The sequence below is a fragment of the Anabrus simplex genome, chromosome 1 (genome assembly GCF_040414725.1).
Source record: "Anabrus simplex isolate iqAnaSimp1 chromosome 1, ASM4041472v1, whole genome shotgun sequence".
Classification (NCBI taxonomy): Eukaryota; Metazoa; Arthropoda; class Insecta; order Orthoptera; family Tettigoniidae; genus Anabrus; species Anabrus simplex.
This window is the reverse complement of record NC_090265.1, coordinates 275688999-275707826: the sequence shown is the minus strand read 5'-3', so window position 1 is coordinate 275707826 and position 18828 is coordinate 275688999. Positions and strand designations below refer to the sequence as shown.

General features: G+C 38.7%; 1 protein-coding gene across 1 annotated transcript in view; it reads right to left on the bottom strand.

Moving 5' to 3' along the window:
- Positions 1–18828, bottom strand: part of LOC136863740 (1-phosphatidylinositol 4,5-bisphosphate phosphodiesterase gamma-1) — a 512032-nt gene that overhangs the window by 357310 nt on the left and 135894 nt on the right. The window contains exon 5 of the mRNA XM_067140126.2: positions 7702–7864. Within this exon, the coding sequence (XP_066996227.2) occupies positions 7702–7864 (163 nt within the window). The remainder of the gene's footprint in view (positions 1–7701; positions 7865–18828) is intronic.

The window sequence follows — 18828 nt, the reverse complement described above, 5'->3', positions numbered from 1 at the left end:
TGCCCTATCATTCTATCTCTTCTTCTCGTCAAATTTAGCCAAATCGATCTCCTCTCACCAATTCGATTCAGTATCTCTTCATTCGTGATTCGATCTATCCATCTCACCTTCAACATTCTTCTGTAACACCACATTTCAAAAGCGTCTATTCACTTTCTTTCTGAGCTAGTTATCGTCCATGTTTCACTTGCATACAATGCCACGCTCCACACGAAAGTCTTCAAAAACATCTTTCTGATTCCGATATCAATGTTCGAAGTGAGCATTTCTTTTCTTAAGAAAGCTCTTCCTTGCTTGTGCTAGTCTGCATTTTATGTCCTCCTTACTTCTGCCATCGTTAGTTATTTTACTACCCAAGTAACAATATTCATCTACTTCCTTTAAGACTTCATTTCCTAATCTAATATTTCCTACATCACCTGCCTTCATTCGACTCCACTCCATTACTTTTGTTTTGGACTTATTTATTTTCATCTGGTACTCCTTACCCAAGACTTCATCCATACCATTCAGCAACTTCGAGATCTTCTGCAGTCTCAGATAAAATAACAATATCATCGGCAAATCTCAAGGTTTTGATTTCCTCTCCTTGGACTGTGATTCCCTTTCCAAATTTCTCTTTGGTTTCTTTTACTGCCTGTTCTATGTAAACATTGAAAAGGAGAGGGGACAAACTGCAGCCTTGCCTCACTCCTTTCTGGATTGCTGCTTCTTTTCCAAAGCCCTCGATTCTTATCACTGCTGACTGATTTTTATACAGATTGTAGACAATTCTTCGTTCTTGGTATCTGATCCCTATTATCTTCAAAATCATAAATAGCTTGGTCCAATCAACATTATCGAATGCCTTTTCTAGATCTACGAATGCCATGTACGTGGGCTTGTCCTTCTTGATTCGATCCTCTAAGATCAGACGTAAAGTCAGGATTGCTTCACGTGTTCCTACATTTCTTCTGAAGCCAAATTGATCTTCTCCCAACTCAGCTTCAACTTGTTTTTCCATTCTTCTGTAAATAATACGTGTTAAAATTTTGCACGCATGAGATACTAAACTAATGGTGCGGTAGTTTTCACACCTGTCAGCACCGGCTTTCTTGGGAATAGGTATAACAACATTCTGCCGAAAATCGGATGGGACTTCTCCTGTCTCATACATCTTGCACACTAAATGAAATAACCTTGCCATGCTGGTTTCTCCTAAGGCAGTCAGTAATTCAGAGGGAATGTCATCAATTCCAGGTGCCTTGTTCCTATTTAGGTCACTCACAGCTCTGTCAAAGTCTGACCTCAAAAGTGGGTCTCCCATTTCATCAGCATCAACAGCCTCTTCATGTTCCAGAACCAAATTATCTACATCTTTACCTTGATACAACTGTTGGATATGCTCCTGCCATCTTTCTGCTTTGTCTTCTTTCCCTAGAAGTGGCTTTCCATCTGAGCTCTTAATATTCATACACCTAGATTTCCTTTATCCAAAGGTTTCCTTGATTTTCCTGTATGCAGCATCTACCTTTCCCAGGACCATACAGCCTTCGACATCCTTGCACTTCTCCTTCAGCCATTCTTCCTTAGCTAACTTGCACTTTCTATCCACTTCATTCTTTAATCGCCTGTATTCTTTTCTGCCCTCTTCATTTCTAGCTATCTTGTATATTCGTCGTTCATCAATCAGGTCTAGTATCTCCTCAGTTATCCACTGATTCTTAGTTGATCTTTTCTTCCTTCCTAACATTTCTTCAGCAGTCCTACTGACTTCATTTTTCATGACTCTCCACTCTTCCTCTACAGTGTTTCCTTCAGCCTTTTCATTTAGTCCTTGTGCAACACGTTCCTTGAAACAATCACTCACACTCTTTTCTTTCAACTTGTCTAGATCCCATCTTTTTGCATTCTTTCCTTTCTTCAATTTCTTCAACTTCAGATGGCATTTCATGACCAACAAGTTGTGGTCAGAGTCCACGTCTGCTCCTGGGAAAGTTTTGCAATCCAACACCTGGTTTCTGAATATCTGCCTAATCATAATGAAGTCTATTTGATACCTTCCAGTGTCTCCAGGTCTCGTCCATGTATACAGCTGTCGTTTGTGGTGTTTGAACCACATATTGGCAAGGACTAAATTATGATCAGTGCAGAATTCAACCAGCCGACATCCTCTTTCGTTCCTTTGTCCCAATCCAAATTCTCCTACTGTACTACCTTCTCTTCCTTGGCCTACCACTGCACTCCAGTCTCCCATCACAATTAGATTCTCGTCACCTTTTACATATTGTATTAAATCTTCTATCTCCTCATATATTCTTTCTATTTCTTCATCATCCGCTGAACTAGTAGGCATATAAACCTGCACTATTGTGGTGGGCATTGGTTTGGTGTCTATCTTGACGACAATAATTCTTTCACTATGCTGGTCGTAGTAGCTTACCTGTTGCCCTATTTTCTTATTCATTATTAAACCAACTCCTGCATTCCCCCTGTTTGATTTTGTGTTGATAATTCGGTAATCACCTGACCAAAAATCTTGTTCTTCCTGCCAACGTACTTCACTTATACCAACTACATCTAACTTTAGCCTATCCATCTCCCTTTTCAGATTCTCTAACCTACCACAACGATTCAAACTTCTAACATTCCACGCTCCGACTCGCAGAATGTCAGTATCCATCTTCCTGATGGAAGATCCGAATGGGGGACTCGTTTACCTCCGGAATATTTTACCTGGGAGGAAGCCATCATCAGTACACCATTCATACAGAGAGAGCTGCATGTCCTCGGGAGGTAGTTACGGCTGTAGTTTCCCGTTGCTTTCAGCCATGTAGCAGTATCAACACAGCTAAGCCATGTTGAGTATTATTACAAGGCCGTATCAGTCAATCATCTAGACTGCCGCCCTTGTAACTACCGAAAGGCTGCTACCCCCCTTTCGATGAACCATTTGTTAGTCTGGTCTCTCAACAGATACCCATCCGATATGGTTGCACCTGCGGCTCGGCTATCTGCATCATTGGGACACGCAAGCCTCCCCACCGCGGCAAGGTCACATGGTTCGCAGAGGAGGCAGACCATTTAGAGTTCATGTATTAATAATCATGGCCACAGACACGCTGTTTACTTTCGTGCTTATCAATGGAGATAATGTGTTTTCATACCCCAGAATGGAAAAAATGATTAATTTTTATTGAAATATAGCATTTTTCACTAAAAAGTGTGATGGTCAGCATTTCATTATTCTTGTAACTCGTATCTGGTACCGGTTGGAAGGCAACAGAAGTCAGGGTGTATGTAGTTCGAACTCATTTCGATAGATATACTGTAGCTGTGTACCTACACAACATGGCAATGAGACAATAACTTCATTGACCAAAATGTACTTTTCTTTTAAAAAAGTACAAATGTCGTGGACGTAATAGGTTCAATATATTTTTCTTGTAAAGAAGACACAACAATCTCTAACTGGTACAAATTTCAGCTCTTGGAATGTTCTCGTTTACTCAATATCACTGTGAATGACAGACAGAATAGGGATTTTATAAATATAGATTGTGGTGAATGTGTTCTTTACATTACTATCCCACTGAAATGGAAAACATGTGAAAACCAAATCATGTTGAGAGGTCTGTAGGCAATTTCCACAGAAATTCCTTGGCATTCAATTTCCAAACAGGGATACCACTGGGTGATTGGTTCTTAGATTACGGGAGACTGGTTTGCTAAACACTAGAATTTGTAGGCAAAAACAAATGGTATTCATCATGAATGTGCCATGAAAGACTAAATGAAAAAAAAAAAATGGTGTTAACAGAAGAAAAACTGGCTGAAATTGCAGCAGCATTCAAATGCTCTCCCAAGAAAATACGGTACCTACATCATAATGCATATTTTAAGACGTGGGTATTTCAAAAGATCAGCCCACAAAGCAACTTAACAGTTAAAACCAACAATAAACACAACTTTGAGCAACTCTTATAATGCAGGTTAGTTCACATTATGCAATGAATTATAATTGTTCACATCCCTTACTTAACCCAAGTTAACCTAGAAATCAAAGTTTGCGAGATTTGGCTGAATTTACCATCTAATGAACTTAGAATGACCAACTGTTGGAGGAAGGAATAAGGGACAAGACAGTCAAAAAAGGGGGACATTCCACAATTTTTGGGGACAGCTACATTTTTAGCTGTAATTTTAAACTAACAAAAATTGTAACAATTTCAAAATTTCCCTCTGTTTTGACGAAGAGAACTCTTACTGAAGTAACAACATAGAAAAATACATTTCACTCATCTTTATTGTACACTTTCTTTTCCAGCCTGTGGGAACACTGAACATCCTTTTGCAAAGTTTACAAAACACCTTGCGGATATTACTTTGACCAGGATATAAGTATGGTGTGTTGATTGCTCTCTTTGCATTATGTGCACATACGCATTTATTTTTCCCTCTTGCCTTTTTGGGTTTAAATGATGGCTTTCTTTTTTGTGATGAAGAAGAAGTACAGTCATCAATATCCAACGCCGAATCCATTTCAAAAATCACAAAAACTTAAAAACGCCAGTTAATACAACACGTCTACATCAATGCACTTCATGCTACAGAACTGCCACGGACTAACGGTAACTCAAAAGTTGGAAGATATATCCGGAACGCTTCTCCAAAGACGCTATAACATGTTTCTTTGTGCTTTCAAAGATCATACTGTTGGCAAAAGTCACGTTATGTTTAGTTTAGTTTAGTTGAAGCTAGATGGCAGGACAGTTGCATATTATGAAAATTCGTACCGATGGCAATAACACGAAAATGTCTCTAGCGGGACATTTACAAAATACCTTAAAATACAGGATAGTTCGTCCCCTAAATGAACCCTCCTAGGACAACTACCAAACGCATTTTTTACATCACCACAGCACAATCAGAAGTACTATTTTTAGGCTGGTTCTACTAGGTCAATAAGGGGAGTGACAACAGTTGATTGTATTTCAACTATACCTAGGGAGTGTTTAGGGGACTGTTGATCAATAATAACACTGAATTCTGAATGCAGGTGTGTTTAATACACATTTTATGAAGAATCTGCTATATTTTATTTACAACAATAATTACTCCAATACCTATCAACTTGGTGCTATTCAATAGGAGCAGGCTATGTGCTGGCACTGGGTTGCACTCTCTCCCTTCCTACTACCATATATTATGTCATTAATTTCATCTCATTAACTCATTGATGAAGTTGACATCAGGAAGGGAATCCGGTTGTAAAAACTTGCTAGGAAAATTCATCTCACTTCATACCTGACCCCATAGAGAAATAAGACAAGGGTTGGACATCCGTACACCTACTATCTCCCTAGTTTCTCAATGTTTTGAGCACAACAATGATATTAGCTCTGGTTTTCTAGGCATTCTTAGTTAACATGAAAATTAATAAAACAATTTATATAAGAGTGTAACATTTTAGGCACTTTGTACACACACGAGATCAACATTGCTCTCCTGCACAGCGGTGCCTTTGCATTGTTGGCAAAAAAAATACTGTGCAGTCCGTTGGATGTCCACAGGGGATATTTCTCCCAGTTGTGAGTAGTCTGCTTATGACAAGGAAGTATAGGTACTTGGCAAGTCTAGTTCTGAAACCCAGTTTTGCTTCACATCTTTGTTCTTCCAAGTAATACTCTGTGCTGGAATGGGTTGGTCTACATCATCAGCAGCAATATCCACTGCTGCCAAGCAATGAGGACATTTCTAATGTTGAAGACCTCACAAACACCCATCTTCCGAGCGAGAGGACCAATGAATGTTTAAACCCTCCAACCCAACCAGGAACCTAACCAGGGACAGCATGCTAACTATTTAGCCATGGAGCTAGACTTATTAACATTTAACTAGTAGCTTAGTAGTGAAACACTGTTACCATATGAGAGCTATTTCTGTATGTACTTTCTGAGATTTTAATATACAATATTAAAGTGTACAACTCTACAATAGCACTTATAAGGTAATGTAAAGAAAGTAATATTTATTACTTATTACGGTGATGGTTTCCTTCCATTAAATCCAAGAAGTCAAAATAACTGGCATGGAAATTTGAAGGAGATGAAAGGACAGAAGTTATTCACATTTCTTCAACACAATATTTTAAAACTGCACTATATAATTAAAATGGGTTCTAGAGGACAGTTAGCCCCATGTGTAGGGTAGGGTAGCATGCTTGCCTCTTATCCAGAGGCCCTGTGTTTTAGTCCTGATCAGCATAGGAGTTTTAATTCTGAACTGAAGGCTGGAACGGTATTCGCTCAGCCTCGTGAGACCAAGTAAGGAGCTGTATGATGCAAGAGGCAATGGTCCCACTCAAGAAAGACAATTAATATAGCTGAACACACAGCACTCCAGTATCTGCAGGTCATCTGGCTAGGCAACAGTGTCTTTGCAGGCCAAGGCATTAACAGGCTGTTGTGCCATAGTCTTTTTTTATATGTGCTGTACATAAATTTTTTTAGCAAAAGGATACTTTGAAAAGCACATTGCTTTCCTCACAGATTATTCAAACAACTGTCTACAACATAGATATTATCTCAAACAATTTCCTAACATCAAGATCTTAAATTTGAGCTGAAACACTTGTGAGGTGTTCAATAAACTTACTCCAAATTTTAGTATATTTAAAATATATGCAAATAACTAATGGGACAGCTAAGAGGTGGCAACACTGCATGGTTTGATGTTTGTAGTAACAGGTCAGAATATGGTCAGTTTAAGTAAAGTGTCCATTAAGTAGAGGAAAACCGAGCTCGATAGCTGCAGTCGCTTAAGTGCGGCCAGTATCGAGTATTCAGGAGATAGTAGGTTCAAACCCCACTGTCGGCAGCCCTAAAGATGGTTTTCCGTGGTTTCCCATTTTCACACCAGGCAAATGCTGGGGCTGTACCTTAATTAAGGCCATGGCCACTTCCTTCCCACTCCTAACCCTTCCCTGTCCCATCGTCGCCATAAGACCTATCTGTGTCGGTGCGACGCAAAGCAACTATCAAAAAGTAGAGGAAAAATTTGAAGTATCATTTGTGTTTAATAGTTACACCCAAACAAATAAAACGTGGCACAGTTCACAGTAACAAAGTGAGGTTGTAGTGTGGTTGTGTTTCAAGGTAATGCATACCACATGCATCCACTGGAACAATGGACAGTCGACACTCTTTTTTGCTGGGTCTGATGGGTATTCCTCCTTACAACCCTGCAAAAGTCAAGCCTTTCGTCTGCTGAAGAAAGCCTTGACAATTAAGTACTTCACCGCTCAAGTGGTTGCTGGTGCTGTGGAAGAGAGGTTCAACCGGTAACAGCATCCTTCATTTTTGAGGGTACAGAAAAACTTGTTCAGTGTACGGACAGATACCTGAATGGTGAGAGTGATAATCTGTAGACACCCTCTATCATCAGTGCGGCATAGTTTTGATATAGTGTACATTGTCCAACACATATAGTGAAAGATTCCATACATCTGTCTGCATTTCAATTGAGCAACCTTTATATTTTAAGTACCAATTTCATTTTGTAATAATTAATTAACAACCGAAAAGGTAAAAATTATCATTAGAAATTACAAAAGTAAGTGATTAGTTTCCTATGACACAATATGTTGACATACATTTCTGACATCCACAATGACTTTCTATTTCAAAAGTTTCAATTTTTCAACATAAAAGTGCTACTTACAGCCTCATCAAACATGAGTTTGTGATAGAGCAAGGCAAAATCATCAAACCCAATCTCAGTCCTCCTTCTTGTATCAACTTCCTGGAATACTTCCCGTAATTTACTTGTGGAAATTTTGCAATTCATACGAGGAAGGAATGCCTTTACATCTTTCAATGTAACCCTAGAAAGACAAAGGTACTGAGATTACCACTTAAAACAGAGGAAACAACATGTCAGGCCCCAACATTCTGAACAAGAAAATTTAAACATTATTTAACATATTTAAAATACAAAAAAATAGTTTCCAGTAATCATAGTACTTAATAAAGCACAATCCCTCCTATCTCACTCCTTCACCTCCCCCTCACTGCTTAGTCCAATAACACATTTGCTTAGCAGTCTTGCGTTCTCAATTAAACTTCAAAAGACCACATGAAAGGCATGTTTCACTTTCTAAAAAAGTACCTAATTGAACATCTCTTTGGAATCATCTTTTTTATTATATATTTCTTTTCTTTATTCATAGAACATTTTTAATTCATTAATGATAAAAATAATTCTAAGAATCTTTATATATGTTTCCATAACAACTCAACAATTTATTAAATAAACATATTAAATTCATTAGCTGAAGGAGGTCACTTAGACCGAAACATGTACTAGTATAGAGGGTGGTCAGAAACAATGTGAACTGGTTATATGCACATTAGAGGGTTGGTCGTACTGATAACTAATTTGAAAAAAAAAAAGGTCGTTCGATATCTTGCACCGTTATGATTTTACCAGCTGCTGAAGTTAGGCAAACAGATCTCTTCGCGAGTGAATTCAAATGGGCTTTGCAAAGTAGTGTCGCTAACACTGTACGTGGCTTAAGAACACCAATCAGTGAATAAACTTCTCCAGAGAGGGATTTGAACAAGGACCTCAGGGCTTACAGGATTGCACCATAGTAAGTACGCTACAGTGACACCAGCTAAAACCCGCGGTGTGTATGTGTTTGATGCTGATTCCTCAGCATGGCTCACAATCCGGTATTATACCACATGCACTTCTTGTTAATCTTACACATTAATAAGCCTTGTCACGCGTTGAGACCTCAAAGACATGCTAGATCTAAAAGACATCCCAAGTGAAACAGCTGTGACACAACACTGATCAATCATGTGCAAGTCACCAAAAAGCAAACTCAAAGCATGAACAGGACCAGTACAAATCAAATGGTGGTACTTCATGGTCAGAGGAGGAGGCTTATGTCATAGCATGACCAACACTCTTACCCATTACCATATTTGAAGAAAGCTAAACCAAAGTGAGGCAACTCACAAAACTACACGCACCAGTCATGAAACAATCAGGTCATCCATGGGTGTCAAATAGATATAGACCCGTACTAGGCATGCCAAACATGTATTTAGACACTCGTGACACTAAAACCCATACGACCGAGCAAGTGGCCACGTGGTTAGGGTCATGCAGCTGTGAGCTTGCATTTGGGAGATAGTGGGTTCGAACCCCACTGTCGGCAGCCCTGAAAATGGTTTTCAGTGGTTTCCCATTTTCACACAAGGCAAATGCTGGGGCTGTACCTTAATGAAGGCCACAGCCGCTTCCTTCCCAATTTCCCACCTTTCCGTCGCCGAAAACCTTCGATGTGTTAGTGCGACATTAAACAAATAGAGAGAGAAAAAAACCCATACGCTAAATAAATGCTGGCAACCAGGAATGAGTTACCTGGAAAATTTATAATGTCCAATAACAGACCAACTATGTTATAAATTTACTCATTCAGGACAAATATTTCAGGTTCCCTATGGGAATCAACATCTGTATCAAAGCACTATCTCGTTGAAATGCCTACAAGACAGGACATTGGGGAATATGAACTAGATTGTGACAGCAACAAAAGATGCTTGGAATGCACCACAAGAAACTCAAAACACAAGATGGAGAACACAACATCTACTAAACTGTCAAATTGCAACATTGTAAAACAGCATTAATCAAAAAAATTTACAACATTAACTACAAAAAGGCAATGTGCCGGTAGACTGGAAAGAAACAATTAATCACTAGCAAAGCTATTCTGAAAAGATCTTGACAGAAGAACTTCCCCACCCTCCAATCCCAAGCACCAGTGCCATCAATAACCGATCAACCAAACTGTTATCACTGAAGTCACAACTGCTTTCAAGCAAACAAAGCCAGTAAAAGCCACCAGCCAGAGAACCTTGTGGCAGAGCTGTGATGCTTGCAAAGATTGGATGAAGAAAGCCGGCTCATCAAAGAGGAATGAACGTTGACGGACTGGCAACAGAGTAGAGATCTTCAGACACATTCTAGAAAAAATGATTCAGAAGATTTCCAAAATGAACAAAAATCAAGCAGGATTTTTGGAAAACTGCAGCACACTTGATGCAATCCATGCTGCACAGTTTCTAACTGGGAGAAAAACAAACCTCTTCATCTCACTTTCCTGCATCACAAGAGAGCAATTCATTGTGTGCCACATGACCTGATTTTACCAGGACTTCAACTACATGGTATCTCAAAGTAATTTTTTGGTTGGGAGCAGCTAATATATGCAGTACCAAGAAATTACGTCCAAAGGTGTCAGATAACTTTGACAATGCAGTTGGTGTTCACCAAGGCCTGGCCATACCACCACATCTGTTCATCCCAGTGATGGATACTGTTATAGCAGGCCCACACAAACCAATACATCAGGCCTTTCTCTATGTCAACGATATCATGCCAGCTGCTGAAAACAAATGTGATCTCCAACATTAAATCCAAGAAGGGAATAATCCATTGGTGCAGTATGTGCTACAACTCAATATCAACTAAATGTATGACATCAAATCCACAAAAAAGAAATACAAATTGACAGCAAGTATCTATCATGAGCGACAAAGTGGAATTAAGATTGCTGTTGTGGCCAATTTAACAAAAAGATGAATATAAGGTTTAAAGCAGCCTGGATGAAGGGGAGAACAACAACAGACATTACTTGTGATCTCCAGATGAAAGACCACCTGAAATCGAAGACTTAATGTACCACTGTCCATCCTTTTTCACTCTATGGTACTAAATGATGGCCAACTACGAAAGAGGCAGAACTTTAGTTAAGTGTCATAGAACCTAAGAGATGGTCAACCAGTGTCATTACACAGGATTGTTTTTCCAACAAAGACATTAGAAAGTGATTTGGTATTGCAGTTCAGGAGAAAATAAAATTATACCATGTCTCCACCTTTATGAAACACACTATTATTGTGCATAACGTAAAGCACTCTGTCATATACTTCTGTGGTACTTATGAGGGGGAAAAAATTCAAACTGCATTTACATTGCATTTCATTCTTCAATTTAACAATAACAAAAACTACTACTACCACCACCACCAGCACGAATTTGCAATCATCGTCGTCGGTTGGTATTTGTACCGAGTATTCATCTCTTTCCTGAGAATTTTTCAAAGGAAGCCTGTCATCTTTCATGTGCTGGAAATTCCCAGTCCATCTGAGTTGGTGACCAATGATGGTGGCCTCCATACAGTTCATCTTTGCCCTATCTAGAACTGTTATGTTTGGAACGTAGTCATCCCATTTGATGTTCATAATACAGGGAGTATAATTTAAGACTTAATAGTGGAGTACCGAGGCATAGGAGTGCAGAGAAGCACTGATAGCAAGCACAGTGCCCGCAATGATGAGCAGACATAATTGTCTCAAAGAAGCAGCATGATTACGCCTATGGAAACCAAATGAAACTGAATTTACCATCTATGTACATGCTCAGAACAAATGATGTGATAAATAAATAAATAAATAAATAAATAAATAAATAAATAAATAAATAAAGCAAACAAATAAACTAGTAAATGAAACTGATCTTGTCAGTATTTACAGAAGATGTTGAAAGTTATCTCCTTGATCTGTAATGCAAACTTCACATTTCATGACATTTTGAAACAAACTTTGCAGTTCATGAACATTGATGGAATGCACAGTGTTCTTAATTTCGATTTTTAATTCTTCTGCAGTTCCTTTGAGAGTTCCCCATAGATGTAATTTGCATGCGCTTAAATCAGGCAAACAAGGGGACCACAGGCCTTTACTGATGATCTGATCATCATCAAATACTTTCTATAACTTTCACAGAGAGACATCGCACCATCCTGCTGGAAACAGGTGTACCTATTTTCTTCTTCAGTCAGTTCAGCAAAACACGGTTTAAGAATGCTATGAATATAAAGGTCGGAAGTAATCATGTCCCAAAAAAATATCGGAGCGATTATTTGTCGGGCACTAATAGCACATCATACACCTACCTTCACATCGGGCAAAGGTCTCAGCAGTTAAATGTGCGGATTATCTCTATCCCACATCCTATTGTTCTGTGAATTGATATATCCACTCAAATGAAAGCATGCTTCGTCACTCATAAAAGGAAAGTTTGGATCCACGATACCATTGTGGACACTATTCGTTAAACAAAAACCCCATGGCACTACAGCCCTGGGGCTATCTGCCAACCGCTGCTTGGCCTGAAGGCCTGTGGATTACAAGGTGACGCATGGTCAATGTGACGAATCCTCTTGGTCATTGTTCTTGGTTTTACAAACTGGGGTTGCCATCTCACCATCAGCTAGCTCATCAATTGTAATCATGTAGGCTGACTTGACCTCGAGCCAACCCTCAGGACCAGGCAAAAATCGCTCCCTGACCGGGAATCAAACCGGGGCCTCTGGGTGAGAGGCAGACGTGCTACATCTAGACTTCGGGACCGGACACTATTCATTAGCCAATTGCAAAATCTTATACTTGTAATGAAATCTGTAGGCTGTATGTTATGGACTGAATTAATAATCTTGTTGCATTATGCACTGACAAATGTGAAATACCAGTTTCCTGACCTACTCTCCGAAGCGCGACTTATGTGGACTGACTTGCAGTCTTGCCTGTATATTTTTGAACCTCTCCTGTTGAGAACTGTTCTCCTTGGCCAAAGAGTGTATTTGTAATGATAAGATTGTGCTATAGAAATTTAATAAGCAAGAAGATTCCATTAGAGTTAATTTTGTTCAAGTTCTCCTTAGTGTCCAGAGTGTGATGCAAGTGTAATGGTCTAGTATAACTTGGAAACAATTCTCTAACCCATGGGTAAACAATGAAAATATCGGGCTTGAATATTATGAGGAAATATGACCTCAAAAGTGACAAAATATGACGTAAAAATGACAAAATATGACCCGAAAATGATTAATCAAAATATGGGCATTTTAAAATAAATTATAAGTCGGAACGGTAATTCCTCTGATACATATTTGTTAACTAAATTCTTTATTCTTAATATTAGTTTTCTGAATACACATGTGCAGCAATTATTCCCAGTCTATTATCCTTGATTCACTTATCAAACTTTTATGAACTAAGTTCGCTACGATTATCAGATCACACAACATTGTAAAAGTCCATGTTTGCACCCTGCATTGGTGGTTTGAAATATGAGAAAACTAGAAATCAATCTATTTAAAAAATATATATTTTGGAACGTTTAAGCCCAGATTTCATTAACATTATTCAAACGCGTTAAAATTTAAACTGAGCACCAAGAAACGAATTAAATAGATGTCTTTCAATACATTATGGTAGGGCGTCAGAGCCTATAGTGCAAACTCACATACCTTTTTCATTCTTCTCCGCAGGTGGAATTGAAGTGTATGACAAGATTCAGCTTCAATGCATCAGGCGCGAAAGACCTCCTGTTATCACTAAACACTTTGTTGTAAGAAGAGAAGCTCCTTTCTACATCGCAAGACATTATTGGTGCACATTTAAATAATGTTAAATCACTGCTGTTGAGTATGCACTCATCTTGAAGTGTACCGGTACTTTCTCCTCTAAGAACATCACTTATCTTGCACACATGGTGAAAACCATTTCGATTAAGCACATTTTGAAGTTTCCGTTTCACACTGTCACCAACTATTCCATGTGATTGTTGTACTGAAAGTTCAACACTTCTAACAATGTCAATAATGCATGAATTTCTAAGCCAGCAGATTCTAAATGAGTAACTGCACTCGACATAATTCCAAAGTTCAACTTAATATATGCCAAACCATCCGGCTCCATTGATAAATGGTTTGCGTGCTGGCCATTGGTCGCAAGAGTCCCGGGTTCGATTCCCGGCAGGGTCAGGAATTTTAATCATCATTGGTTACTTTTGCTGGCACGGGGACTGGGTGTATGTGTCGTCTTCATCATCATTTCATCCTCATCACGACACGCAGGTCGCTTACAGCGTCAAATCAAAAGACCTGCAACTGGCGAGCCGAACTTGTCCTCGGACACTCCCGGCACTAAAAGCTATACGCCATATACCAAACTATCTGACAAACTTTTGGAAAACAATTCCTGGGCAATCTTAATAGAAGAGGCATCATCTTTCTTGAAGCTGTTAACAATGTTTTTGATAGTGGAGTAGTTTACGCAATAATATGTGGTAGCATCGAGCCACGTCCCCCACCTAGTAAGAACTGGCTGTGGAGGGAGTGGCGTCGAAGGAGCTAACTCCTTGAAAGTCACAACCCACAGGGGTGCTTTCAAAAAAAATTTTTGACGTTAGATATTAAGTTATCGACTTCAGGAAAATGTCCACGAATTTCTTCTGCCACCCTATGCAGAGCATGCGCAAGGCAAGTGACGTGAATCATTCTTGGATAAAACAGCTTGAGGCCTTCAGCAGCTTTAACCATGTATGGAGCAGCATCAGTAACAAAGAGAAGAACGTTTTCCGACTTAATTTCATCCTTCTACAAAATTTTTAGTGCATTATCAAAAAGAATTGCAATCGTTGAATGATTTGCTCTCTTTAAAACTTCTGAGGTTAGTAGAAAAATATCCCCAGGGCGATCAGCACGGAGTGTTCCAATAATTACATTCCCTATGTATCTATCTGCAGTGTCCGTTGTCTCATCAATAGATATCCAAATCTTACTGTCTGCTACACTGTGTCGTATTCGATTTAGCGTATCTTCATAGCAACGCGATAAATAGTTTTTCGCAGTGTTGATTCTGTAGGAACAAATTTTTTAGTGTAATTTCTTTAGAAAATTCTTGAAATGGGTATTGTTCACCTTGTTTAGAGGAATGTTTGCAGACACCATCATCTCACAAAGTTCCTTTGTAAAATCCGAACATCTGTCCATCGCTGAAGATGTAACAGCCTCATCGAATATCAATTGCTGCCTCTTCTTATCGACATGTTGTCGTTTGACATTGTTGCTGTGTTTCGCCGTGTTACAATGTTGTTGCACATTAAAACGTTTTTCAGCCATGACTTTCACTTCACACAACTTGCAAAATAAAACTAAACCATCTGTATAGAAATATTCTTCTCCAAATTCCTTAACAAAGCTTCGTAACTTAACACTAGTAGAAGACTTTTCCTTAGGCACACTGGAATATGTGCTGGGATACGATTTACTGTAAACTAACGCTCGTGTAAGTGAAAGGAGGTTGAGGTTCTAATATCTGAACAAAGACAAGTGAGCGATTACTGGAAGTAATTAGCTCGCTGCTGGGACGGGATTTTCCGGTTATTTCTGTCTCTACCTGGGAGACTGGGTTGTCGAGTACAGCGGGTTGGTTATTCGACTATTCCACTTGTATCAACAGCGTGATACCGAGAAGCAGTTTTGTAAACACTATTTTGCATTCGTTAAGTTGAAGATGATTTCGGACACCTACAGCTGTCGTCAAACTGCCGAAATATTACGTTTCTACTAAAATAGCTCAAAATATGACCTTATGGCAAAAAATAGCCAAAATATGCATTTATATGACAAATAAAAATCACTTAATCTTGACGATAATCACCTGATTTGCACTGAAATCCAATCAGACAAGAAAATAGAGACAAAGAAAAAATATGACTTTTCCTAAACATCCAAGCCCTAATTATTACTTTTTTTTTTCTACCGCTTATCCCACACCTGTGGGGTCGCGGGTGCGAACTGTGTCGCACATGTGGATTTGGCCATGTTTTACGGCCGGATGCCCTTCCTGACGCCAACCCTATATGAAGGGATGTAATCACTATTGCGTGTTTCTGTGGTGGTTGGTAGTGTAGTGTGTTGTGTGAATATGAAGAGGAAAATGTTGGGCAAACACAAACACCCAGTCCCCGGGCTAGAAGAATTAATCAGAGACGATTAAAATCCCCGACCCGGCCGGGAATCGAACCAGGGACCCTCTGAACCGAAGGCCTCAACGCTGACCATTCAGCCAATGAGTCGGACCTAATTATTACTATTATTATTATTACTTGTGAGGTGTGATTACGAAGTTGTTTACATCTATTAGTATTATTATAATTTGCGTAGTAATGTACGGACTTTATGTGGTATAAATCGTGGTCGTAACAAAACGTGAGGTTATGTCACAACACATCTGCTGTATGTATATTAATTTGAGATTTTTAATGTAAGAACATGTAATTAATAGTATATAATTTATTATTACCTGTAAATATGATGTATAAATCCAGTGTCATGTTGTGCAACATACGGTAATAGTCCAGAACAACGTATCTTTGTCACTAGAGAGTTACAGAACATTCGATCCATTTGTTAATTGGTTATTGGAAACTCTAGAATTACAAAAAAGAATGTTGTGTCATACTTTTCTAGAAGCCTGGCCAGGTAATGTATATAAAGAGTCAGTCTTGGGAGTTGGAGTTGTTAGGGAAATGGGGTTGTCTAGGGAGAGGTGATAAGAGTACAAAGATCTGGAAGTCAAATAGGGATAACATAAAAATGTTAGTGTTGAACTGTACAAGTATTGTAAAGAAAGGAATAGAATTAGTAATTCAATAGTTTTATATTTACCAGATACTGTAACAATAGTTGAATCATGGCTGAGAAATGATATAGAGATAGGGTAGGTGGGAGGGGAAGTATTCATTCTGGTAAAAGAAGAATTTGTTAAAGATGAGAAACATGAAATTCTAGGTGTAAGGCTCATTTCTAAAGATAATAGGCAACTTGATGTCTTTGGAGTGTACAGACTGGGAAAGGGTAACGCTGACACGGATTCAGAATTATTTGATAAGATAATCAGCTATGTGGGAAACGACATGGAAAGGAATGTGATTGTAGCGGGGAATCTGAATTTACCAAATGGCAATTGGGAAGGAAATGCGAATGACAGGAAGCATGACCAACAAATGGCAAATAAGCTAATATGGGAAGGACAGCTGATTCAGAAAGTGATGGAACCAACTAGAGGGAAAAATATCCTGGATGTGGTGCTGGTAAAACCAGATGAGCTCTAAAGAGAAACCAAAGTAATAGATGGCATTAGTGACCATGAAGCTGTTTTTGTCGTAGTTAAAAACAAATGTGTTAGAATGGAATGTCTTAAAAGTAGGACTATTAGGCAGTACCATATGGCTGATAAGGCAGGCATGAGGCAGTTTTTAAAAAGTGGAAAACGGTAAATAAAAATGTGAACAGACTCTGGGATGGATTTAAAGTAATGTTGAGGAATGTGAAAACAGATTTGTACCTTTAACGGTGGTAAGAAATGGTAAAGACCCACCTTATTATAATAGAGAAATAAAGAGACTAGGAAGGAGTGCAGATTTGAAAGAAATAGAGTTAGAAATGACTGTGGAAGTAAGGAGAAACTGAAGGAACTTAATAGGAAATTGAATCTAGCAAAGAAGGCAGGTAAGGATAACATGATGGCAAGCAGAATTGGCAGTTATACAAATTTTAGTGAAAAATGAAAGAGTATGTATAGGTACTTTAACCCATTAACACCTAGCGTTACCATATGGTAACACATGTAATACATTATTAAAGCTGTTACTGTACTTTCAACAGTTGTGCTGGAGGATTGGTACCACTGCTTATCGCTCTATAAGGGAACCGCGCTTACGACAATGTAGCGCTCATTGACGTGTTTGTTACAATGATAACATACAGACAGTTCAAAAATTGCTATCGCTGAATGTGCAGTAAAAATGGACATCCGCTTCGAGTAAGTGCATTTTTATAAACTTATAATTATTACATGGATTATTTTTTAGTGTTATACTTATTTGTATAGTGTAATATACATTCTATGACCATAACAAATGATTTTACTCAAAACATGTGGAAGTTATGGCTTCCGAATTTCAAGTTTACCATATGGTAACGCTAGGCGTTTATACTCAGTAAAAGGTATATTTTGCTTTATTGTTTTAGGAGCGGGTTTTCACTTGCTGAAGCACTGGACATCATTTACAATGATGATATTGACTGTGATGTGTTTATTGAACCACCAATACCAAATATAGACACAGATGAGGATTCTGGAAATGAGGATGAAGGTGGATTAGCTGACAACCTGACGTCTCATCAATTACTGGCTAACGCTGAAATAAAGTTATCCAACGAAGAAAGAATAGGTGTGGACGAAAACGAGTACAGCCCATCGGTACAGCCACCCACACTCGGGGCAGCTTCACGTGAAATTATATCTACCCCAATATCTGAAAATGTTATCAAATGGGTCGCTGAGAGGGAAACATCCGACACGCGATGGGAGAAAGGAGCTGATTTTGACATTGAAAACCCTACTGCATTCCCTCTTCCAGATTATTCAAGATATGAACACTTGTCAGTAATTGAAATTTTTGAATTGTTTATAGACGAAGAATTCATACAACATTTAGTGGAGGAAACCAGACGCTATGCATTATTTTTGAATTAACTGGACCCAAAGATAACAGCAGAAGAAATACGCTGCTTCATTGCCATTCTATATGTTAGTGGCTACAATAACATGCCTTCTAAAAGGCACTTCTGGGATTCGAATGATGACTTGAAGAACCTGGCAGTTTCTCGGTCAATGAGAAGAGACCGATTTCTTCAAATCTGTAGGTTTCTGCACTTTGCAGACAACTCTAGAATTGACCCTAATGATAAGGCATGGAAAATAAGGCCTATACTGGAAAAGTTAAAGAAGAGATGTATTGATAATTTCATACCCGAGGAACATCTATCATTTGATGAATGTATGGTGAAATATTTTGGCCGCCATGGGTGCAAACAATTCATTCGTGGTAAGCCCATTAGATTTGGATACAAGA